The sequence below is a fragment of the Bufo bufo genome, chromosome 3 (genome assembly GCF_905171765.1).
Source record: "Bufo bufo chromosome 3, aBufBuf1.1, whole genome shotgun sequence".
Classification (NCBI taxonomy): domain Eukaryota; kingdom Metazoa; phylum Chordata; class Amphibia; order Anura; family Bufonidae; genus Bufo; species Bufo bufo.
The window spans coordinates 485,844,606-485,871,364 of record NC_053391.1 but is presented as its reverse complement, the minus strand read 5'-3'; the positions used below and the strand labels follow the sequence as shown (position 1 = coordinate 485,871,364).

General features: G+C 50.0%; 1 protein-coding gene across 1 annotated transcript in view; it reads left to right on the top strand.

The window, feature by feature from the left end:
- Nucleotides 1–3,710: 3,710 nt before the first annotated feature.
- IPO5 (importin 5) overlaps nucleotides 3,711–26,759 on the top strand; it is a 53,222-nt gene continuing 30,173 nt past the window's right edge. Inside the window, exons 1-4 of the mRNA XM_040425290.1 lie at nucleotides 3,711–3,886; nucleotides 19,379–19,459; nucleotides 19,984–20,176; nucleotides 22,423–22,525. Of these exons, the coding sequence (XP_040281224.1) occupies nucleotides 3,806–3,886; nucleotides 19,379–19,459; nucleotides 19,984–20,176; nucleotides 22,423–22,525 (458 nt within the window). The 5' untranslated portion in view covers nucleotides 3,711–3,805. The remainder of the gene's footprint in view (nucleotides 3,887–19,378; nucleotides 19,460–19,983; nucleotides 20,177–22,422; nucleotides 22,526–26,759) is intronic.

Below are 26,759 nucleotides of genomic sequence, written 5' to 3'. Positions count from 1 at the left end.
CTGTAGAGAACAAAACTATTGTACAGCGCCAATTGAATTAAATATACAGACACCTTCTTATACCAGCGTCTGGTTCTGCGGGAAACTAAATAGGGAGCCAACATCTGGTCATTGAAGTCCACCCCTCCCATGAGCGCATTATAGTCGTGGACTGAGAGGGGCTTTTCAATGACACGGGTTGCCCTTTCAATTTGGATTGTCGTGTCTGCGTGAATGGAGGAGAGCATGTAAACGTCACGCTTGTCTCTCCATTTCACCGCGTGCAGTTCTTCGTTACACAAGGCAGCCCTCTCCCCCCTTGCAAGACGGGTGGTTACAAGCCATTGGGGGAAGCCCACGCGACTAGTTCGCGCGGTGCCACAGGCGCAAATCCGTTCTAGAAACAAATGCCTAAAGAGGGCCACACTTGTGTAAAAATTGTCCACATAAAGATGGTACCCCTTGCCGAATAAGGGTGACACCAAGTCCCAGACTGTCTTCCCACTGCTCCCCAGGTAGTCAGGGCAACCGACCGGCTCCAGGGTCTGATCTTTTCCCTCATAGATCCGAAATTTGTGGGTATAGCCTGTGGCCCTTTCACAGAGCTTATACAATTTGACCCCATACCGGGCACGCTTGCTTGGGATGTATTGTTTGAAGCCAAGGCGCCCGGTAAAATGTATTAGGGACTCGTCTACGCAGATGTTTTGCTCAGGGGTATACAAATCTGCAAATTTCTGGTTGAAATGATCTATGAGGGGCCGAATTTTGTGGAGCCGGTCAAAAGCTGGGTGGCCTCTGGGACGGGAGGTGGTGTTGTCGCTAAAATGCAGAAAACGCAGGATGGTCTCAAATTGTGTCCTGGACATAGCAGCAGAGAACATGGGCATGTGATGAATTGGGTTCGTGGACCAATATGACCGCAATTCATGCTTTTTTGTCAGGCCCATGTTGAGGAGAAGGCCCAGAAAAATTTTAAGTTCGGAAACTTGGACTGGTTTCCACCGGAAAGGCTGGGCATAATAGCTTTCCGGGTTTGCGGTTATAAATTGTGTGGCATATTGGTTGGTCTCTGCCACGACTAAGTCCAAGAGCTCCGCAGTCAAGAACAGCTCAAAAGATCCCAGGGCCGAAGCGATTTGAGCCGTCTCAACCCGAACTCCAGACTGGGCGGTGAAAGGGGGAACTACAGGTGCGGCTGAAGTTGGTGACTGCCAATCAGGGTTTGCCAGCACCTCAGGGACTCTAGGGGGTCTACGGGCCTGTCTGCGCGGTGGCTGCGACGGGGTAACTACTGCACGTGCCACCGTACCAGCTTCAACTGCCCTTCTGGTGCTCGCTACTTCACCAGGTTGTACGGCAGTGCTGGTACTAGGTCCAGGAAGGGCTGCGCTGCTGGTGTATGCCTCACCACGTGATCCGGCAGCGACAGCCCCACTCTGCTGCTCTTGAAGCGGATCCTGCGTAACCTGTGGTCTAGCGACACGGGGCCGGGTACGTCTGGTGCTGCCAGGGACCTCAACCTCCTCGTCCGAACTTTGGGTCAGAGAGCCACTGCTTTCTACAGGTTCATATTCTGACCCGCTAGATTCGTCAGATGAGGGTTCCCACTCCTCATCCGACTGGGTCAGAATCCTGTAGGCCTCTTCAGAAGAATACCCCCTGTTTGACATTTTGGACTACTAAATTTAGGGGTATTCCCTGAGACTACCCAAGAAAAAAAGCAAACCTGTCTTACAAAGGGGAGGCTAGCGAAGTACCGGAGGCCGCTGCGGTTGATAAAAAATATCAAAACAGATTTTTTTATCGCCGCAGTGCGTGTAAAGTGAATGTGCAGTGATCAAAAAATAATAATTTTTTGTCACTGCGGTGGGGCGGGCGTGGGTGAACGCACGTGTGGGCGACCGATCAGGCCTGATCGGGCAAACACTGCGTTTTGGGTGGAGGGCGAGCTAAGGTGACACTAATACTATTATAGATCTGACCGTGATCAGTTTTGATCACTTACAGATACTATAAAAGTACAAATGCTGATTAGCGATACGCTAAACAGCGAATAAGTGACTGCGGTGCGGTGGGCGCTAACTGACGCTAACTACCTAACCAAGGGGCCTAAACTATCCCTAAAACCTAACAGCCAATACCAGTGAAAAAAAAAAAGTGACAGTTTACACTGATCACTTTTTTTCCTTTCACTAGTGATTGACAGGGGCGATCAAAGGGGTGATCAAAGGGTTAATTGGGGTGCAGGGGGGTGATCTGGGGCTAAGGTGTGCTGTTTGGTGTACTCACTGTGAAGTCTGCTCCTGTGCTGGATCCAACCGACGAAAAGGACCAGCACAGGAGCAGAGAAGCCATATAACAGATCATATTTACTAATATGATCTGTTATCTGGTTTGTGATTCGATTTTTTAAAAATCAGCAACCTGCCAGCGACGATCATTGGCTGGCAGGTTGCTGATGCAACTCTCCTCGAACTTTTGCCAGCCCGCGATGCGCATGCGCGGGCCAGCTGTGACCGAAATCTCGCGTCTCGCGAGAAGACGCGCCGGCGCGTCCACTCGGAATGAAACAACGACCTCCAGGACGCGTCTGTGCGTACAGCGGTCCGGAGGTGGTTAAATAGTGTGTTTGGGCGCCAAAAGAAAGCCCCGCCCACAAAGGGGCAGGGCAAACCTCTAAAGTTTATTTCTTAGCTCTGAGTAAACAAACCCCCTCCTCTGGACCCCAGAGAGGGACCTTGAAACATCTAAAGGCACCCAATGGCCCTGAACAGTGAAAATACTCCCCGGCCGACGCTACTGCGATCGGCCGGAGAAAACCCGGAAGTGACGTCACCTGCCGTCACTTCCGCTAGATGACGGCGCCCCCGGCCGAACATGCGGGACGCCGCTACTGCCGCTTCAGACCCCGAAATGAGGAAAGGCTGAAACCCCAGCTAAGGAGTCCCAGATCTCAGGCGGCATAGGAGGAGCGGGCTCCCAGAGGGAAAAGATAATTTAAAAAAAACACTCTCTCCACCGAGGGATGGAGGAGTGAACCACCCGTTCTGTCCGCAGGACAGAAAAAAAACACAAGGTTCTGAGGGTCACACCCCTCTTTATTGGGGGCAGGGAGGGCGTGTGTATGTCAGTTTTTATTATTTCATTAAAACTTCCACCTGTCCTAACCAGTCCACAGGGGCAGAATACCCCATCTGTGCCACTGGTTAGGACGTAAGGGAGTCTGATGGAAAAATGAATCCAGCCAGCAGAGGAAACAATATAGGTAATCACAATACATTAGTAAGTGCCTTGTATTAACTGTCTCTACATGATAAATGCTATTTGCAGTAGTGACCCCTAATGAGTTTTGGAGTACGCTTAGCTGATGGTATCTGCCGCTTGCCGCACCCCGGACCAGTGCATGCACTCACTAGGTCAGTGTGAGCCCGGGACAGCTACCGCATCTCCCGCGCTTTCCACTCTGCCGCGCTTCCTATGACACATCCAGTTCCAGCATCCTCTGCTAAGGCATACGTCATCGGGTAACAACCTCCCGCGGCCACGCCTCCAGTTCAACCAGCTGCTCCAACAAGAACCAATCAGCAGGTTTCTCCTAACTGTCTCCCAGGCTGCGCCAAAAGCCTCCTGCCGGCTTTACCCGCCGTAGGCCACGCCCTATTCCAGTTTGGTCCAATGGCGTGTCAGAGAATGTCCGGCTTGTGAGGTCAGAGCGCGGCCTGGCCAGTGTCCCTCCTCCGTGGCCCCGCCCCCCGGCAGGCAGCTCTCCGGCCCGCGCTCAGTGTCGCGCCCTCTCTCTCTCTACGTGTGTGGAGCTGCGGACATGGCGGCCGAGCAGCAGCAATTTTACCTGCTTCTCCAGAACCTGCTGAGTCCGGACAACGGCACCAGGAAGCAGGCCGAGGTGAGCCGGGCCGGGGGAGGATGTGTGCAGCGGTGCGGTTCCTGTGCTAGTCCCCGTCTCCTCCAGTCCCAGACGCGGCCCACGTGTTAGCAGAGAGCGGTGCTCCACAGCTGCTCCTTCCCAGCCCCCTCGTCAGCCCGGAGGGACCACCCAGTGGAGCTCTCCCACGTCCTGGTGTAATGACACACAGTGCTCAGGCACCTGCCGGCCGGTAGACGGTGCAGGTGGCCGCTGGGCTTGTAACCTGGTCCCTCGGACGTGAGCTGAAGTCCAGAAAGATCCATGAAAAGTTTCACTAATAAACTGATCGGCCGATAATCTCATTTCTGATTGAAGCGAACCTCTCTTAGTTATAGCAGTGTCCATAGCCTGCCCCAGTCATTGGGGGTCTGCATAGATCGGGAAGGTGGGGGCTAGGACATAACGGAGAGTGGGTGTGCCCCCAGTAGTTGTTGGAAGCCTGTCTATTGATGGAAGTGATCTTTTGGCTGATCACTGGTCAGTTGCTGGGGGAGCCTGTAGCCGGCTGCAAGCGTAAAATCAGGTGAAAAAGTAAAGTTGTGATTGTGGCCCGGATAATGTGAGCCCCCTCCTCTGACTAGTCTGCATCCAGCGGAGGGAGTGTGTCTACAGATGACAGTGCACATTCAGTCACCAGTGTGTCACGCTGTGAAGGAAGCCGGCAGAGCGCTGCCAAGATTTCCCTATTGCAATCTGCGCTATTTAAAGGGGTCATCCAGTGGCACAAAGCGGAACACTTATGGGGGGACTTTCACACTAGCGGTTTTCTTTTCCGGCATTGAGTTCCGTCCTATGGGCTCTATACCGGAAAATAACTGATCAGTTTTATCCTAATGCTTTCTGAATGGAGAGCAATCCGTTCAGGATGCATCAGTTCAGTCTTTTTTGCCTTTTCAGGACAGATAATACCGCAGCATGCTACTGTTTTATCTCTGACCAAAAAAACTGAATGCCGGATACAGCATTCTTTCGGTAAGAATATATTGGTGCCGGATACAGCATTCATGTGCAGACTGAAAAAAATAAATGCTGGATCCGTTTTTACGGATGACACCGGAAAGACGGATCCAGCATTTCAATACATTTTTCGGACTGATCAGGCATTTTTCGGACTGATCAGGATCCTGATCAGTCTTACAAATGCCATCAGTTGGCATACGTTTTGCCGGATCACTCTGCCGTAAGTGTGAAAGTAGCCTTAGACAGAATTTCCATGTGGATTTCTCTGCGTTGCCCCACCAAAATTTGCATAATGCGGTTTCAACCTGATCAGTGCAAAAGGGTGAAATCCGCACTAAGGGGACATGCACACGACAGATTTTAGAGAAGAATTTTGACGCGGTCAGCCATCCAGGCAAGCCACCGGTGGCTATATCATTTCTGCCTCCTGTTTATTTCGGTGCTGTCGCTCAGCGCTAACCCACACTGAAATAAATGGGAAGTAGAAAGGACGCGGCTTTTTTTATTTTTCCATGTCATTATATATTTTATAATGTACATAATCCTGCAGTTTTCACACTGGCCGCTAGGTCTAATAAGAGGCCAGGATTTCTTGGTCTGTACAGGTAATCTTTCAGTAGCGATTATCATTACCACCACAGGCAGAATTAGTGACGAGTAAGGGTCCATTCACACGTCCGTGTAATGGGTCCGTTCCGCAGTATTCGGAACGGGTGCGGACCCATTCATTCTTAATAGGGCAGAAATGGATGCGGAGTGCACACTGTGTTCTCCGCATCTGCATTTCCAGAGCGCGGCCCCGTTCTTCCAGTCCGCAGCTCCGGAAAAAAATAGAACATGTCCTATTCTTGTCCGCACAAGAATAGGCAGTTCTATGGGGGTGCCGGCCGGGTGTATTGCGGATCCGCAATACACTACGGACGTGTGAATGGACCCTAACACCTCTGTATAGATAACACAGAATCCTGCATTCACAATAGATGATATCACAGCTTATCTACTCCCTCCTGACCTCTGCACCGGTCACAGAGCATGTCTAGATGACTCTCTCATACAAGTCAATGGGGTCTTCTCCTGACCATTGTGTCTATAGTTCAACATAAAAATGTGATTTAAACGGGTTATTTTCAGGTAACACATTCCTTTTAAGTACATCCTCCAGCAGTCCATGCACCTAGAGTAAAATCTATGCCAGTTTGTAGCTAGCGTGGATTTCAGTCCTCGTTTACATGAAGAAATCTTTCCAGAGGGCGACGGTAAAATGGTATTTCCGTAAAAAGTGTTGCACAATTGGCGTTTAAAAAGTTCTAAATCCAGCTGGGAACTGACTGCGTCATAAAACACTATGATGGAGTCAGTGCGGGTCCGAGAAAAGCAGCTGAAACATGAATGCAGAGATGATGGGTGAAAACCCTCGCTCATGCACACAGACCCATTGAAATGAATAGGTCAGAATTCACCCCGGATACTATGCGTTTACTTCACGGATGGAAAACTCGCTTGTGGAAAGAGGCCATCTTACCAGGTGGCGTGGTAGTCGGTGGACCACCGTTCTTGGCTATCAAGTGCCAAAGTGTATATGATGAAATACCCTGTTAAAGGGGTTTTCCAAGATTTTTTTTATTTTTATGGATGACCTATCCTCTGGATAGGTCATCAGTATCTTATTGGTGGAGGTATGACACCCAGGACCCTCGCCCCCTCAGCTGTTTGCAGTAGCGCCATGTGATGTCACCTTCATCAGGCACATGGCCCAGGATAACCTGAGGACAGGTCATCGCTGACAAATCCCTGGAGAACCTCTGTACATTTTAGGCTGTTCTGAGTGTGGAAGACTATATTCATTTTTCCAGCCCATCGCTCATCACTTTCACTCTTTTCAGCTTTTCCACAGGCAGCTCAGGTCTTTGTCACTCTGGACGTGACTTAATCCTTCCTCAGCAGGCCACATTGTGACGCTTGGAGGGAAATCCTTGTTGAATGGCTCTGGATTCCAGGGTCTCTGGCGGTCTCATTGGCGATAGTTTTCTCAGTGTCATCATTGAATAGCACAGTTCAGCATTTTCTTTCTTGTGACAATAGGGAGAGAATGGGCAGCGGTTTGCATCCATTGTTATCCTAGCTGAACACTTGGTAACCTATAGGAGCACGTATTGTCTGCAGTTGACATGGCAATACATGGCATATTGTGCCCAACCTAAAATTTATTAAATAAGACATACCATAACAATAAAAAATACACTGACTAGAGAGTGGAGGTAAACGGAACTGATTTATTAAATAAGTACCAAATACAACTTAAACTTTTAAGAGCCCAGTCATAAACTCAGACTCCAATAATAAATATATATATATAAAACTAAAACTCAGAGTCCATCCCATCACGGGACGACTATCATTACTTCACCCAACATCAAACACGTCCCCAAAACTAACCATACATAAGGGGCGGGCGGGAGGGGCACACAGGATCCGGCTCCACAGGCAGGTTCAAGTCCAAGACAAGCCCAGCCTGCGGAGCACGGATAACTATAGCCCCCTCTGCATCCCACTAAGCCAATCAGCAGCCGTCTCCAGGGCTCCGCTAACCTTCCCTTAAAATCCTGGACTATCGTAGGCTAAAATTCCCACCAATTGCAGGGTGTTCACTGGGCAGAAATATTCCTCTGCCCAGTGATCCCACAAAAGCGGGAAACAAAAATGTCCATCTAATTGTAGAGAGGAGGGGTAAGGGGCGGGCCAAGCTTTACTTGAAGCAAGGAGGCCGTTGCCCCCTTGACTTCAAGCCTGACTCAGAGACAGCGCAAACCGACATTAAAACAGCGTTTTTAACAAGTATGAAGAAACACACAGAGGAAAGAAAAACATGATTAGCAACACACTGGGGGATACTGTAAGGTACTGTGGTCGGTTTAATATGCGTTTTGCAGGTGACAGGTTCCCTTTAAGGGGGAGATTTATCAAAACTTGGTGTAAAGAAAAACTGGCTTAGTTGCCCTCAGCAACCAATCAGATTTCATTTTTCAGAGCTCCTTTGGAAAATGAAAGGCAGAATCTAATTGCTTGCTATGGGCAACTAAGCCAGCTTCACCTGTCTTGATGACTCTTCCCCTCAGGGTCCATTCACACGTCCGTATTTCTGGCTCAGCATCATTCAATTCAATTCAATGGGTCCGTTCCCCGGCTCCGCAAAAAAGATAGAGCATGTCCTATTATTGTCCGCAATCGCAGGCAAGAATAGGCATTTCTATTATAGGGCCGGTCATGTGTGGTCTGCAAAATGCGGAACACACATGGCTGGTATCCGTGTCTTGCGGATCCGCTATTTGCGGACCACAAAACACTTATGGATGTCTGAATAGACCCTAAAGGTCTGGTTTATAATGAATTCAGGTTATGGGAATGTCCAGAGGTCCCCAACGTTAAGTTTATTACATGGTGTTTGACTGCTGAGAGTAAATGTGTCACCTATAGTTTTTTTTTCAACCTTTTTTTTCTAGTCTATTTTTATTTGCTGATTGTGGATATATATTTTTTTTTCATTCTATTTCCTGAACCTAATTATGGGGGCAGCCATTTTGTCTGTTATTACAGCATTTAGGGGTATGCTTTACAGCAGCCACCTTGGACCATAGACGCATGCTCTGTTACCTGTGCAGGATGATGGAGTAGATAAGCTGTGGTGTCACATATTGTGGATCCTGTGTTACTGTATATAGGTGATATCTGTTCTAATTCTGCTTTTTTAAGAAGGACATGACTGCAGAAATGTGATCTGTACAGACCAAGAAGTGGCGCCTATTATTAGACTAAAGGTCCTTTTACATGAACCAATATTTCAGGCTATTATTGGGAACGAACCAAACGTTCCCGAAAATTGCCTGATTGTTAGAGGATGTGAGAGCTGCAATTACATGCAGCATTCACCTCCGCTGTATGGGGGCATGTGATTGATACAGTGATCACTTGTCCTAATAGAACAGGGATCAGCAATCTCTGATAGTCCAGCTGGTGCGAAACCAGAGGTCTCGCTACAGAGGTCGCTTTTTCTGGAAGAGTAAAAATACTCCTCTGACCATTTTTGAGGAGTATTTTCAGCCGATGAGTACGAAAGTTACAGTAATTCAAATAGTTAATACAAAGGCCTACATAATATTAAGGGGTTGTTATTTATGTAGGGAAACCATTACCAGTACTCTAGAACTGTCTTCCATGCATTAATAGCACATGTAGACAATTTTAAATTTAACTGAGGTCACTGTTGCTCAGAGGGGGTCGGCACCACTGAGGTCACTGTTGCTCAGAGGTGTTTGGCACCACTGAGGTCACTGTTGCTCAGAGGGGGTCGGCACCACTGAGGTCACTGTTGCTCAGAGGGGGTCGGCACACACTGAGGTCACTGTTGCTCAGAGGGGGTCGGCACACACTGAGGTCACTGTTGCTCAGAGGGGGTCGGCACACACTGAGGTCACTGTTGCTCAGAGGGGGTCGGCACACACTGAGGTCACTGTTGCTCAGAGGGGGTCGGCACACACTGAGGTCACTGTTGCTCAGAGGGGGTCGGCACACACTGAGGTCACTGTTGCTCAGAGGGGGTCGGCACACACTGAGGTCACTGTTGCTCAGAGGGGGTCGGCACACACTGAGGTCACTGTTGCTCAGAGGGGGTCGGCACACACTGAGGTCACTGTTGCTCAGAGGGGGTCGGCACACACTGAGGTCACTGTTGCTCAGAGGGGGTCGGCACACACTGAGGTCACTGTTGCTCAGAGGGGGTCGGCACACACTGAGGTCACTGTTGCTCAGAGGGGGTCGGCACACACTGAGGTCACTGTTGCTCAGAGGGGGTCGGCACACACTGAGGTCACTGTTGCAGTGATTTTATGAGGTTTAAAGGGTTTGTCCTAAGATTGATGTTTATCAACTGTCGTTAAAAAGGACCCCTCACCTCTCCGGATTTGTCTGTTTCGGGAAACTACTTGCACCCCTCCATGTTAAAACAATCCTGGAGCATCTATTCTTATGACTTTGTACGATTCCTCTTATTTCTGCTATTAGTTATGATCGACTTGCTAGCAGTTTGCAGTGAAGGTCCAGATGGGGGTATAGCTCAGGGCTCGACAAATGCCAGGTCGCCATGGCGACCAGGAATTTGGTCCTGGCGCTTGGGTATTTGTCAGACCGTTTTCAAAGATGCGCTCTCGGTTCGCACCATGGTTTCCTGAGCCGTCTCAGTGGAGGAGGAGGAGGGCAGGGACTGTGGCCACTGCGCCACCAATGAATGCCTGAATACCAATGTGTCGGCCATATCCCGGCCCCTATGACTGCACACTGTGATCCGCGCGATTAACCCCTCAGTTGAGGGGTTAATCGCGCGATCGCAGCGTCCTGACAGAGGTCGGGTGCCGGGAATGTTTGTCTGCGTTGGTGGCAGTGGGCAGTTCCGATCGGAGTCCCAGCAGTGTAATGCTGGGGCTCCGATCGGTTACCATGACAGTCAGGAGTCATGCTACTGAAGTCCTGGCTGCCATGGTATGTTAGTGAGCAGCATTATACTCACGTGCGCCGTGGCCGCCGGGCGCTCCTTCTTCTGTCTGTGCGGCTCATTGCTAATGCTTATAGCATTAGCAATGTGCCGCACAGACCTATGAGAAGGAGCTCCCGGCCATCACGGCGCACGTGAGTAAAATGCTGCTCACTAACATACCATCGCAGCCAGGACTTCAGTAGCGTCCTGGCTTCCATGGTAACCGATCGGAGCCCCAGCATTACACTGCTGGGACTCCGATCGAAACTGCCCACTGCCACCAATGATGGGGGTGGAGGGTGACCCTGTGGCCACTGCCACCAATGATTAATACTGGGGAGGGAAAGGGGGTGGGTTTGTTACCAGAGGGGGCTGATAAGAGGCTGGGGGGGCTGATAAGAGGCTGGAGGGGCTGATAAGAGGCTGGGGGGCACATGATAGGCTGGCTGCCATGGTCAGCTCCCTGCTGTTGTGTGCACAGGGCAGCAGGGAGAGTGTAAAGTCCTATTCACCATAATAGAGCTCTATTAGGGTGAATATGACAAGGGTTCTAGCTCTTAAGGAGGCTAATAGTTATTAAATAAAAAGTAGGGCTGCACGATAAATCTAAAAAATAATCGAATCGCGATAATCGGCAAATGCGATTTGGCTGACCCGAAAATGCCGCGATTATATATGAAGGGGCCCCGCGCACATAACTGGCTTTGTGTGTAAAGTATTTTACTAGTGTATGAAACAATCTCTCTCCTATTGATAACAGGTCCAGCCTCTGTACTCACTGTCACGATGAATGCACTGCAGCGAGCTGGCCGGCGCGTGACTGACGTCACTTAGTAACGCTCCTGCTTCCTGAAGTGGGAGGAGCGTTACTAAGTGACGTCAGTCACGCGCCGGCCAGCTCGCTGCAGTGCATTCATAGTGACAGTGAGTACAGAGGCTGGACCTGTTATCAATAGGAGAGAGATTGTTTCACACACTAGTAAAATACTTTACACACAAATCCAGTTATGTGCACAGTTTAGGACACATGAGGGGACACATAGGGCCATGAGATCCCCCATAACAGCGTCCTCCACAGATCCCCCATAACAGCGTCCTCCACAGATCCCCCATAACAGCGTCCTCCACAGATCCCCCATAACAGCGTCCTCCACAGATCCCCCATAACAGCGTCCTCCACAGATCCCCCATAACAGCGTCCTCCACAGAGCCCCCATAACAGCGTCCTCCACAGATCCCCCATAACAGCGTCCTCCACAGATCCCCCATAACAGCGTCCTCCACAGATCCCCCATAACAGCGTCCTCCACAGATCCCCCATAACAGCGTCCTCCACAGATCCCCCATAACAGCGTCCTCCACAGATCCCCCATAACAGCGTCCTCCACAGATCCCCCATAACAGCGTCCTCCACAGATCCCCCATAACAGCGTCCTCCACAGATCCCCCATAACAGCGTCCTCCACAGATCCCCCATAACAGCGTCCTCCACAGATCCCCCATAACAGCGTCCTCCACAGATCCCCCATAACAGCGTCCTCCACAGATCCCCCATAACAGCGTCCTCCACAGATCCCCCATAACAGCGTCCTCCACAGATCCCCCATAACAGCGTCCTCCACAGATCCCCCATAACAGCGTCCTCCACAGATCCCCCATAACAGCGTCCTCCACAGATCCCCCATAACAGCGTCCTCCACAGATCCCCCATAACAGCGTCCTCCACAGATCCCCCATAACAGCGTCCTCCACAGATCCCCCATAACAGCGTCCTCCACAGATCCCCCATAACAGCGTCCTCCACAGATCCCCCATAACAGCGTCCTCCACAGATCCCCCATAACAGCGTCCTCCACAGATCCCCCATAACAGCGTCCTCCACAGATCCCCCATAACAGCGTCCTCCACAGATCCCCCATAACAGCGTCCTCCACAGATCCCCCATAACAGCGTCCTCCACAGATCCCCCATAACAGCGTCCTCCACAGATCCCCCATAACAGCGTCCTCCACAGATCCCCCATAACAGCGTCCTCCACAGATCCCCCATAACAGCGTCCTCCACAGATCCCCCATAACAGCGTCCTCCACAGAGCCCCCATAACAGCGTCCTCCACAGATCCCCCATAACAGCGTCCTCCACAGATCCCCCATAACAGCGTCCTCCACAGATCCCCCATAACAGCGTCCTCCACAGATCCCCCATAACAGCGTCCTCCACAGATCCCCCATAACAGCGTCCTCCACAGATCCCCCATAACAGCGTCCTCCACAGATCCCCCATAACAGCGTCCTCCACAGATCCCCCATAACAGCGTCCTCCACAGATCCCCCATAACAGCGTCCTCCACAGATCCCCCATAACAGCGCCCTCCACAGATCCCCCATAACAGCGCCCTCCACAGATCCCCCATAACAGCGTCCTCCACAGATCCCCCATAACAGCGTCCTCCACAGATCCCCCATAACAGCGTCCTCCACAGATCCCCCATAACAGCGTCCTCCACAGATCCCCCATAACAGCGTCCTCCACAGATCCCCCATAACAGCGTCCTCCACAGATCCCCCATAACAGCGTCCTCCACAGATCCCCCATAACAGCGTCCTCCACAGATCCCCCATAACAGCGTCCTCCACAGATCCCCCATAACAGCGTCCTCCACAGATCCCCCATAACAGCGTCCTCCACAGATCCCCCATAACAGCGTCCTCCACAGATCCCCCATAACAGCGTCCCCCACAGATCCCCCCCATAACAGCGTCCCCCACAGATCCCCCCCATAACAGCGTCCCCCACAGATCCCCCCCATAACAGCGTCCCCCACAGATCCCCCCCATAACAGCGTCCCCCACAGATCCCCCCCATAACAGCGTCCTCCACAGATCCCCCCCATAACAGCGTCCCCCACAGATCCCCCCCATAACAGCGTCCCCCACAGATCCCCCCCATAACAGCGTCCCCCACAGATCCCCCCCATAACAGCGTCCCCCACAGATCCCCCCCATAACAGCGTCCCCCACAGATCCCCCCCATAACAGCGTCCCCCACAGATCCCCCCCATAACAGCGTCCCCCACAGATCCCCCCCATAACAGCGTCCCCCACAGATCCCCCCCATAACAGCGTCCCCCACAGATCCCCCCCATAACAGCGTCCCCCACAGATCCCCCCCATAACAGCGTCCCCCACAGATCCCCCCCATAACAGCGTCCCCCACAGATCCCCCCCATAACAGCGTCCCCCACAGATCCCCCCCATAACAGCGTCCCCCACAGATCCCCCCCATAACAGCGTCCCCCACAGATCCCCCCCATAACAGCGTCCCCCACAGATCCCCCCCATAACAGCGTCCCCCACAGATCCCCCCCATAACAGCGTCCCCCACAGATCCCCCCCCATAACAGCGTCCCCCACAGATCCCCCCCATAACAGCGTCCCCCACAGATCCCCCCCATAACAGCGTCCCCCACAGATCCCCCCCATAACAGCGTCCCCCACAGATCCCCCCCATAACAGCGTCCCCCACAGATCCCCCCCATAACAGCGTCCCCCACAGATCCCCCCCATAACAGCGTCCCCCACAGATCCCCCCCATAACAGCGTCCCCCACATAACAGCGTCCCATAACAGCGTCCCCCACATAACAGCGTCCCCCACAGATCCCCCACATAACAGCGTCCCCCACAGATCCCCCACATAACAGCGTCCCCCACAGATCCCCCACATAACAGCGTCCCCCACAGATCCCCCACATAACAGCGTTATACCCAGCAGCGTCAGCGGCTCATATGGGAAAATCCAAGCAAATAGACCTCTAGCACAATTCCCTTAAAATATCGCATCGCATATCGTTATCGCAATTTTTAGGGCCGCAATCGCACACAATTCCCATATCGTGCAGCCCTAATAAAAAGTTTAAACACCCCCCCCCCCCCCCCCAAATATAGAAAACTATATATCGCATATCGCACATGCTTAAAATTATATTGCAATATAGATTTTATGACGCGGCTCCGCCTGGCTCCTAACTTTTTTAGCTGTCTCCTAGATTCCAAGGAAATTTGTCAAGCCCTGGTGTAGCTGCACAGCCTGATATTATTCAATCAGTGCTGTCAACTGGTAACCCCCCGTGGGACCTTTATTGCAGACTACTAGCAATTTGTTCATAAGTTCTAGTAGAAATAATAGAGGAATGGTACAATATAGAGTCACAAGAATTGTTAATGCATGGGAAATGCAAGTCGTTACTAAAATAGACATGTCCCCTTCAAGTACATGATCGCTGGGGGCCCCACCTTGGTTACCATGTTCTAGTGTTCTCTGGGTTAAGTATGGATAGGTAAATAGTGTTGATCTTGGGACAGTCCCTTAAATTTTTGCTGCTGTTTCTCTGCCGCTGGTCACTGGGGTTTGCCATCCATCACATGGGCCAGACATGTTACCCCCAGGCAGAACAGTACCAGCCATATTAGGCCCTGAAGGCCCATCAAGTAACCATGTGGCAGCAGCCTCCTAATGTGCAGGCAGTGTGCGTCATGAGGACAGGAGTACAGTACAGCTGTCACCCATAGCAACCGGAGACAGCCTGCTCTGTAATTAGAGGAAGCAGCCACAGTCTGTTCATAAGTCATAACCCCATCAGCCAGACTGGCAGATTGGCACTGTTCCGGGCGTAATGTGGCTGATGGGGTTATGACTTATGAACAGACTGTGGCTGCTTCCTGTGGTTAGAGAACAGGCTGTCTCCGGTTCCTATGGGTAACAGCTGTACTGTACTCCTCAGTCCTCATGACGCACGCTGTCTGCACATTAGGAGCTGTACACTACAGATGAGCGCGGGAAACTGAAACGTCATAGGGATGGGCGCTATGGCCTAAAATCTATATTGCAATATAATTTTAAGCATATGCGATGTATATCGCGATAGATTCTACATTTCGGGGGCTTTAACTTTTTATTTAATAACTATTAGCCTCCTTAGGGGCTAGAACCCTTGTCCTATTCACCCTAATAGATCTCTATTAGGGTAAATAGGACTCCACACTCTCCCTGCTGCCCTGTGAATAGTGCACACAGCAGCAGGGAGCTGACCATGGCAGCCAGGACTTCAGAAGCGTCCTGGCTGCCATGGTAACTGATCGGAGCCCCGCAATTACACTGCTGGGGCTCTGATCAGAAGCTGCCACCCTGGGCCACTGCCACCAATGATTTAATCGTGTGGAGGGGTAGGGGGGGACGCAATTAATATAAAACTTATAAGAGGAGGAGTAGAAGGGAGGGTCTGTGGCCACTGCGCCAGCAATGAATATAGTTAATATGCCTGAATACAAACGTAGCCTGCATGTGCCGGCCATATCCCATACCTGGCCTCTATTATTGCGTGCCATGATCTGCCGCAATTAACCCCTCAGGTCCTGAGGGGTTAATTGCAGTGGATCACAGTGTGCAGTCATAGAGGCTGGGTATGGGATATGGCCGGCACATGCAGGCTACGTTTATATTCAGGCATATTAACTATATTAGTTGGTGGCTTAGTGGCCACAGTCCCTCCTCTCCTCCTACTCTGTTCTCATTGGTGGTCAGCTGCAGCCGCACACAGTGGGGAGGGACTCCCTCCTTCTCCACTGTGTCGGCTCAGGAGAACACGGTGCGCGCCGAGAGCGTACGCCCTTACAAGAAGCAGCTAAGCAGGTGTGCAGGCTGGGAATTGTAGTTTCACAGCAGCTGAAATTTGCTGACCACTGCCATAGAAAATGATTGTTTCTTGGCAGCAGATCTCAGTTTACTTAAGAAATGATGATTTTAGTTGCCGAGTGAAAGACGCCATCACCTGATAAGCGAGCGTTTGCTTGTTCATCAGGTGATCACCGGCAGCGTTTACACAGGTTTCTGCAAGCACTCATCCCCGATAATCGACCTGATTATCAGTATGTGTAAAAGGACCTTTAGTTGCCAGCGAAAAAACTGCAGGGCTTTAGGCCTCTTTCAGACAGGCGTTGCGGGAAAAGGTGCGGTTGCGTTACGGGAACACCCACGATTTTTCCGCGCGAGTGCAAAACATTGTAATGCGTTTTGCACTCGCGTGAGAAAAAATCACGCATGTTTGGTACCCGAACTTCTTCACAGAAGTTCGGGCTTGGGATCGGTGTTCTGTAGATTGTATTATTTTCCCTTATAACATGGTTATAAGGGAAAATAATAGCATTCTGAATACAGAATGCATAGTAAAATAGCGCTGGAGGGGTTAAAAAAAATTCTAAATAATTTAACTCTCCTTAGTCCACTTGATCGCGATGCCGGCGTCTCCTTTGCTGACCAGGACCTGTGGTGAGCATTCATTACAGGTAAAGGACCTGTGGTGACGTCACTTCGGTCATCACATGATCCATCCCGATCGTCTCCTAGCAACCGTGCATGAAAATCGCACCGCATCCGCACTTGTTTGCGGATGCTTGCGATTTTCACGCAACCCCATTCACTTCTATGGGGCCTGCGTTGCGTGAAAAACGCACAATATAGAGCATGCTGCGATTTTTCACGCAACGCGCAAGTGATGCGTGAAAATCACCGCTCATGTGAACAGCCCCATAGAAATGAATGGGTCGGTATTCAGTGCGGGTGCAATGTGTTCAACTCACGCATCGCATCCGCGCGGAATACTCTCCCGTGTGAAAGGGGCCTTAGGGTTTTTCTTAAAATATAGATAGATATGAAATATTAGGTATAACCTCACCAAACAATATTTAAACATGATTTAAGCAGTAGGACCTTTTCTGGTGACACAGTGATCAGCTGTAATTTGTGGTGGATTTTACCAGTCTTAGGCTCCATTCACATGTCCGCAAAATGGGTCCGCATCCTTTCCGCAATTTTGGTCGTGTGAATTAGCCCTAATTCCCTGCAGCACCTCTACAGGAATAAACAGCTGCCTATGTAGGGCCTCGTGCACATAAAAATAAGTTATTTTTTTTGTGCCATAGTTTTATGGGTTTCATTTTTACAACGTTTCTTATGCAATAAAGCTGTTCCCTTCCATCTCTGGATCAGTACGATTACAACGATACCACATTTATATAGTTTGTTTTAAATATTTTTTATTTTTTTTAATTAATATAATTTCTGAACCCTATAACTTTTTTTTAATATTTCCATCTTTCATTTATGTCCCAAAATTAGTAAAACGCATTAATAAAAAAAAATTGCCCCCAAAGGTGTCCATAGGGTTTAACAACCATCATTTGACTAAGGGTCCATTCACACGTCTGCAAAATGGGTATGTATCCCAGGTGCAGGTGCGGACCCATTCATTTTCAATGGGGCCAGAATGTACTGTCCACATCTGCATTTGCGGATCCGCACTTCCGTTCCGCAAAAAAATAGAACATGTCCTATTCTTGTCTGCAATTGCGATCACTTCTGCAGTCTTGTTCTCTGGTTTTAATACATTGTTTTCCAGACTACATGGTGCCCAATGAATTTTATGTAACAAGTAAAGAAAGCAGCAGTGCCACTGCCTCAACAGTTTTCTCTGGGCCGAGGTGCTGAGTGTTGGCAGCCTCAGATCAGCTCTGCCAGTTGTATAGCTTTTCATTATTGCTGGAATTATAGTTCCAAATAACGTATTTTTCGGACTATAAGACGCACCTAGAATCTGGAGGAGGAAAATAAGAAAATACAAATTTTTAGCAGACCTCAGACCCCCAAGCTCCATCAGACCCTCAAAAAATAAAATAAAAAATACTTTGCTCCAGATGGCCCTTCCATGTACTCGCCAATTCCTGGTCTTTCAGCCGGCCCCACACTGACTTAACGACGCACAATGTCAGGTCATAGTGCATGCCTATGTCTTGACGGCATACAGTGTCAGGGCGTAGTGCACACACAGCAGAGTGGGGCCCAGAAAGAAGACCATGGAAGGTGAGTAGAGTTGGCGCAGCCTTTCCCGCATGCCGGTGACTGCTTCCATAATGGAAGTGGTCGTTAGCATTCAGACTATACAACGCGCTGCCAATGTGTGCAACATCTCTATGCCCTAATAGGGTATGTAGCCAGAGATTGTCCCTCATGGGACCACCCTTTCAATAAAAAGAAGAAAATTCAAGCATGCACGAGGTGTTTGTATGCCTACTATAGAGCTGTACAGCCTCCTTATGCTTTCATACAGGTTATGTTGAGTACTGTATGTTAAGGGGGTTATTCCCCCGACATCTGTGTAAACACCACCTGATGCGTGCCACAAATTGTATTTGTTTGGAATCCAACAGAATAAAAGGCTCGATATGTGAGGCATACAGAGGTTCAGTCAGGGACTTGTGCACCTCCGTTACAGCTCCGTACAGGTGTGGACATGAGCCCTTAATACTGTTCCCCTCACTTTCAGAGTGCTGGTCAGTTACTTGATAAGAGTCAAATCTGGTGTATGGAACGGATTGTAATCCTTCCATTACTACATATGAACAGCTGTCTCATACAGCACTATGGTTCACTAATATATCATACCCCTACAACAGTTTTCTGGCATCAAAAAGCTGCAAATATTGTGCAAGGACCTCCTTGCTCACAAATGTATGACTTTTTGGTGGGTCAGCTCCCTGCTCGCCACTCTTCTAAAATAGCAAACGGAGCTAAGCTGGCACGTTGTTATACTTTACACCAGAAAACTGGCATAAGTTATACCTGAAATCTACACCTGCTCTTAGGTGGCATAGATTTCAGTTCTGGCGCACGGATCTGCCTGCATTTACTGGCCAGCATTTTGTATGGTGCACATTGTTATGAAGAGGCGCTCAAAATTAAGATTAGCATACAAAATGGCGGTCAGTAAATGTAACCTGTATATTTTCTGTTTGGTAGCCCCCCATCCAGTGCGTCTAACTAATTCAGAGTTCCTGTGCTCTATGGCCCTATACAACCTTAGTAATGTCAGTTGATGTAGATGAGCATAAACAATACACACATATAAATGCATATGATTTTATTTTGTAGGAAGCCTATGACGGCATCCCAGGGCCATCCAAGATCACTTTTCTTTTACAAGCTATTCGGAATGCCGGGGCTGCGGAAGAGGTAAGCCGTAAAGCTTGAAATTAGGAAACTATTTAATTTATCTTCAGTGTTACCACAATTGCGCATCTTTATTATGCTACATCCCTTTTTGCAGCTCTATAGGAAAGGTATGATAGATGCCCTTTAAGGAGGCCTATTTTCAAAATTAAAGGCTACATGCTCGTTTCAGGCAGAGTTGCCGTGTAGCCCCATTTTTATATATTATGCAGTTCTTTTGATAGGGGATTGCTGCATGCCTGTTGGCTAACCTCTGGAACTCCAGCTGTGGTAAAACTACGACTCCCAAGATGCTTGGCTGTTCTCAGAATTCCACAGAAATGAACGGAGCATGCTGGTAGTCGTAGTTTCACCACAGCTGGAGTGCCGGAGTTTAGCCATCACTGCATGCCGTTCTTGAATGTGTATATAAATGTATGCACTTGCACTTAAATATCTTCCTAGACATACCGTTATTCCAAACATGGTGCCCATCTAAAACACCTTTTTATTTTTGGTTTTGGCAATATTCTAACTGTGTATTTCAGGCAAGGCAGATGGCAGCAGTCTTGCTGCGACGCCTCTTGTCTTCATCCTTTGAAGAGGTCTATCCATCCCTTCCAACTGATGTGCAGAATGCTATAAAAACTGAACTACTGGTGGTCATTCAGCTGGAATCTCAGTCCAGTATGAGGAAGAAGATCTGTGATATTGTTGCAGAACTGGCTCGAAATTTGATTGGTAAGCTTTAAGTGAAATGTAAGCATATGTGTTTCTTCCTCTGTTTTGTCGAGAAAATGACGTTTTTAAGGTTCTGTATTGTGGGTGTTAAATATTTACTGGGGTCCCTTAGCAATGCATGTTTAAAAAAGTAAAGTATTAAAGGCCAGAAAAACAAAGCCTGTGGTGCAGCGCAGGAAGAGGCAGAGGAGAAAACAGGTGATTGTACATCGTTATTAGGGATGAGCGAAGTAGATTCTAATAAAACTTCGCTAGAATACTGTGCGGCGCAAGCGCTCCGTACTAGGGGTGGGCGATATAAATTTGGGCCACCATTTTCTTTTGAGCCGGCACAGTGGAGAAGGAGGGAGTCCCTCCCCACTGTGCGCGGCTGCCGCTGACCACCAATGAGGACAGAGGAGGAGGGGAGGGACTGTGGTCACTGCGCCACCAATGAATGTGCTGGCCATATCCCACAGGGTCGTCCCCCCCCAATCATTAGTGACTCCTTCTTCTGTCTGTGCGGCGCATTAGCAATGCGCCGCACAGACCTATGAGAAGGGGCGGCCGCGGCGCACGTGAGTATAATGCTGCTCACTAACATACCATGGCAGCCAGGACTTCAGTAGCGTGACTCCTGGCTGCCATGGTAACCGATCGGAGCCCCAGCATTACATTACACATGAGAGGCTGGGAAGGGGGGCACATCAGAGGCTGGGAAGGGGGGCACATCAGAGGCTGGCTGCCATGGTCAGCTCCCTGCTGTTGTGTGCACAAAGCACAGGGCAGCAGGGAGAGTGTGAAGTCCTATTCACCCTAATAGAGCTCTATTAGGGTGAATATGACAAGGGTTCTAGCCCTTAAGGAGGCTAATGGTTATTAAATAAAAAGTAAAAAAAGAAAGTTTAAACCCCCCCCAAATATAGAAAACAATATATCGCGATATATATCGCAATATAGATTTTAGGCCATATCGCCCACCCCTACTCCGTACAGTTTTAGAATGTATTGGCTCCCCCCCTATCATTGGTGGCAGCGGAGAGTACCGATCGAAGTCCCAGTTTAATCGCTGGGGCTTTGATCAGTAACCATGGCAACCAGGACGCTACTGCAGTCCCTTTTGCCATGGTTACTTAGCAATTTGTAGAAGCATTATACTTGCCTGCGAGCTGCGATGTCTGTGTCCGGCCGGGAGCTCCTCCTACTGGTAAGTGACAGGTCTGTGCGGCGCATTGCTTAATGATCTGTCACTTACCAGTAGGAGGAGCTCCCGGCCGGACACAGACCTCGCAGGTAAGTATAATGCTTCTACAAATTGCTAAGTAACCATGGCAACCGGGACTGCAGTAGCGTCCTGGTTGCCATGGTTACCAATCGGAGCCCCAGCGATTAAACTGGGACTCCGATCGGTACTCTCTGCTGCCACCAATGATAGGGGGGAGATTTTAATTAGGAGGGGGGAGGGCCCACTGGCCCCCAACGAGTTAACTACAGGGGAGGGAGAGGGGGTCCGGCCGCACTGGACAACAGAGTTAAAAACGGGGGGGGGGGGGGGGGGGGGGTCTTCGTATCCGTCTGTATTAAAGTAATCTACGGATGCCAATCTTGTGTGCATCTGTGTTCTTTCACGGACCCAATGACTTGAATGGGTCCGTGAACCGTTGTCCGTCAAAAAAATAGGACAGGTCATATTTTTTTGACGGGCAGGATACACGGATCACGGTCTCGGCTGCAAAACTGTGCATTTTCCAATTTTTCCACGGACCCATTGAAAGTCAATGGGTCCGCGAAAAAAAACTGCACAACGGCCACGGATGCACACAACGGTCGTGTGCATGAGGCCTTAATGTGAGGACTTCACCAGGACTTGGTGAAAGCAGGATCTTCCATGCAGTTGCTCACATGGACCACATTAAGTCCATTTGTATTCTCCCTGTTCTTTTGGATGTTTTTAGCTTCTCTCAGCACCAAAGCTCTAACATAATGGGGCAGATTTATTATTTAAAATGTTCCACAATTAGTACTTTAGACACTTTCTGCACCTTTGCTAGATGAGGAGGCATTGCATAGTATAATTCGGATTGGTTTGTGAAAGGGAGGCAAAGTGGCCTCATCATGGATTACATTGGTCTTGGACACTGTTCATACTGCGCACGCTGTATTTTTAGTTGCAGTGCAGGATATTAGAGCAATTGCCATATTTACCTTTTACCTTAGAAATAAATTCAAACTTTTTCTTAGAACTTAAGATGGTTCTGTTTTATCAGATGATGATGGCAATAATCAGTGGCCTGAAGCATTAAAGTTCTTATTCGACTCTGTGAACTCGCAGGATGTGGGACTACGCGAATCTGCTCTGCATATTTTCTGGTATGATTTATCTATCTTTTAAAAAAACTTGAAAGGGAGTCTGTCACTACAATTTGAGCTTATAGACCACTTACATAGCACTGAAGCATTAGGGCTCTTTCACACTTGCGTTGTTCTGTTCCGGCATAGAGTTCCATCGTCGGGGCTCTATGCCGGAAGAATCCTGATCAGGATTATCCCCATGCATTCTGAATGGAGAGAAATCCGTTCAGGATGTCTTCAGTTCCGGAACGGAACGTTTTTTGGCCGGAGAAAATACTGCAGCATGCTGCGCTTTTTGCTCCGGTCAAAAATCCTGAACACTTGCCGCAAGGCCGGATCCGGCCTTAAGCTAAACGTCGTTTCGGCGCATTACCGGATCCGACGATTAGCTTTTTCATGAATGGTTACCATGGCTGCCAGGATACTAAAGTCCTGTTTGCCATGGTAAAGTGTAGTGGGGAGCGGGGGAGCAGTATACTTACCATCCGTGCGGCTCCCGGGGCGCTCCAGAATGACGTCAGGGCGCCCCATGCGCATGGATGACGTGATCCATGGATCACGTCATCCATGCGCATGGGGCGCCCTGACGTCATTCTGGAGCCCCCCGGGAGCCGCACGGACGGTAAGTATACTGCTCCCCCGCTCCCCACTACTACTATGGCAACCAGGACTTTAATAGCGTCCTGGCTGCCATAGTAACACTGAATGCATTTTGAAGACGGTCAGTCTTCAAATGCTTTCAGTTCACTTGCGGTGTTACGGATCCGGCGGGCACTTCCGGCAAATGGAGTACACGACGGAGCCGGACAACGCAAGTGTGAAAGAGGCCTAACGCCGGCGCATGCGCACTGTGATGATCATTATGGGCAGCAGCATCATTCCATGCAGTGTGCATGCGCAGGCGGGATATCGGCCAGTAAACTGGATGACGTAAGAGGCTTACAGGGCGTGCCAAGCAACAGGCTGGGGAGGGGTTATGTGAGAAGAAGGCAGAGCGGCCTGGGCACTTACAGCCCGAACGCCGCCCCTGGGCACTTGCGAGCCCTCATTTACATATGAATAAAACTCTGTTTTTGCCCCTGGTGAACATCCAAACAAAAAGACAAAGGTACCATTTGACTAATCTATAGTTATGCTACAGTGCTATGTAAGTGGTCTATAAGGGCAAATTGTGGTGACAGACTCCCTTTAATGGGGTTGTTTCACTTCAGTAAGTGGCATTTATCATGTAGAGAAAGTTAATACAAGCCACTTACTAATATATTGTTATCCATATTGCCTCCTTTACTGGACCGATTAATTTTTCCATCACATTATATATTGCTCGTTTCCAGGGTTACAGACCACCCTGCAATCAGTGGTGGTCGTGCTTGCACAATATAGGAAAAAGCAATAGCCTATGTGCAGTCCCATAGTCCCGGCCACCAGAGAGGCTGACTCTTTTTTCTATAGTGTGCAAGCATGGCCACCACTGCTGGATTGCAGGGTGGTCTATAACCATGGAAACGAGCAGTATATAATGTGATGGAAAAAGGAATCCAGCCAGCAAAGGAAGCAATATGGGTAATAATTCATCAGTAAGTGGCTTGTATTAACTTTCTGCAACTTACTGAAGTGAGACAACCCCCTTTAAACACTGTAAAATATTGGCTTGAGATTGTATATTGGTTTAACACTGTCTACATTCAGCTCATTATAGAGCCATTCCTTTAAAGTGACACTCCACCGAATTATTTAACCACTTCATGATCACCAACATGCAATTTCTCGTGAATGGCATTGAGGGACACAGCACCATGGGTATATGCCCAGCTGCCACTAGGAGGTTGACATTAGAAAGAAAAGTGTTGGTTCCACCCATCTGGGCTATACCCACTGCACATGCTGGAGCGAACAAGTTTTTTTCTAGTGTCAGTAGGAGGCAGACATGACCTGCTCTTTTTCTTTGCAGGTCCTGCTGCTTTTTTCTTGTTTTTTCTTTCTTTCACAGGTTCAGCAGGCTGAGGCTCCATCGTGGACTTCCACCATAGTTGCACCCACTGCGGGCGCGTACTTTGTACTTAGTCAGTCGCCCAGTCCCCACAACTGCATCCACAGTGGATGCCGGCATTCCCAGGTTCGCCTGTTGTCTGCCGATGGGGCGACCCAGCTGCGCCTGAAGACGTCTGAGGGTAAGTAAGGATAGATCCCTTCATCCCCAATCCTCCCATGGAATTAGTGGGTCCCTTTTCTCCCAGCATGAGGGGGGTCCTTATCCATAGTCAGGGCGCCCTTGTCCCCCTGCCCTTCTTTCTTGGGGCTGACAGGTCCTCAGTGGCTCATTGGAGGTCACACTCTTGGTCACCGCACCTTCCCTGTCTGTTTACCCGGACCTTCGCCCGCCTGCCTGTCCTCCCGGACCTCCGCCCGCCTTGATCTCTAAATCTAGGTCCCGGCTTCTCCCGGCCTAGGCCGCATTGTTCCCTTGCCTGCCGCTCGGCTCCTGCCTTTTTCCGGCCTCCCCTTCCTTCACCTTTGACAGTCACTTTATTTTGCTCGCACTGGCTGCAATCAAAAGATGCCGTGCGGTCAATCTCGTCCCACCCGCTGCAGTGCCTTGCTTCCAGGCCCTGCCAAGCTTCCCCGGCTGCCACTGCTGTGTCGGTCTCCCCTGATTAAGCTGCGTCCCTGTCCCAAGCCATAGGTAACCTTGCCAGACTCTCCTAATCTAGTCACTGGATTGCTTGCCAGCCCAAATCGTGGCCGCCTCAGCCCCCAGTAGGGAAACTCCCTCAGTCGGGGCTCGCTCTCGCTCTGACACCAGGTCCCGTAAGCGACCTTGTGTGCTCTCAGCTGGGTCCCGCTCATCCACAGTTTCCCTGGTTCACTCCCTGGATAAGTCTGAGTCTGGCGAAGTTTCCTCTTCTGCCGCTCCTGGGGACACCTCTGGCTCAGATTCCGGATATGAGCAGAGCGCATCTATGTCTGCGGCCATGCAGGATCTCATAAAGGCAGTCAGGGATACACTCTGAGTGCAGGAGGGTCCCTCTTCTGCGGCCCAGGAATCTGTCATTCCACCGTTCCAGGCGCCCCGCTTTTGTTTTTCCTAACAATGCGGACCTCGATGCACTTCTGGCTAAGGAGTGGCGTCACCTGGATAGACTACTTCAACTCTCCAATGCGCTTGCTCGCCTTTCAAGAGGTCTGGCAAGCGCACGTGGACTACGCCTGGGTTCTGGAGGTCGTTTCCTCCGGTTACAGGATAGAATTTTTCCACCTCCCTTCAGTTTGTTTTTTCCAGTCATCTCCTCCCCGGTCTCCCGCAAGGGCGGCCGATTTTTTTCAGGACATTCATTCACTTCATTCTCTAGGGGTCATTGTCCCAGTTTCGAGCTCTGAACGGTTCCAGGGATTTTACTCAAACATTTTCACGGTTCTCAAGAAAGACTGGTTGCTCCGCCCCATCTTGGATCTCAAGGCCCTCAACCTGTTTGTCCGCGTCCGCCATTTTCGCATGGAGTCCCTCCAGGGGGGCAGACGATCTTCTGCTGAAGGCCCCCTGCCGCGCAGACAAGTCCTTCCTGGGCAGGATCTTCGTCACTCACCTCTGGCGAGTCTTTCTTCCCCAGGCCAAAGTAACGTCTCTCCATTCGGGGGTGGCTCGCCTCTGCGACCTGTCCCCTCTTCCCATCAGGAAGTGCATGCGAGTTCTGGGCCTCATGGTGACCTTCGAGGCAATCCCCTATGCCTAATTGCACACCAGACTTCTCCAGAGGTCCCTTCTCTCCAGGTGGGACAAGTCTCCGTCAGGTCTCGATCGCCTGATCCGCCTTCCCCCGGAGGTCCGCAGGGACTTGCGTTGGTAGCTCCTACCTTGCACGGTCTCCCTCAGCAGGTCTTTCCTTCTGCCAGGTTGGCAGGTGATCACCACCGATGCCAGCCTGGGGGGCTGTCTTCGGGTCCCTCACTGCTCTGGGGCAGTGGTCAGCGGAAGAGTCTTCCCTGTTGATCAATGTCCTGGAACTCAGGGCCATTTTCCTTGCTCTCTGCCGCTGGACTCACCTGCTAGACGGTCTCCTGATCTGGATCCAGTCGGACAATTTCACAGCCGTGGCTTACTTGAATCACCAGGGAGGCACCAGAAGTGGGACTGTCCTCAGGGAAGCCTTGCGAATCCTGTGGTGGGCGGAAGCTCACATTCCCGTTCTCTCCGCAGTCTACATCCCGGGGTCGACAATTGTGATCGCTCGTCTGAACCACAAGATTCCGGGTT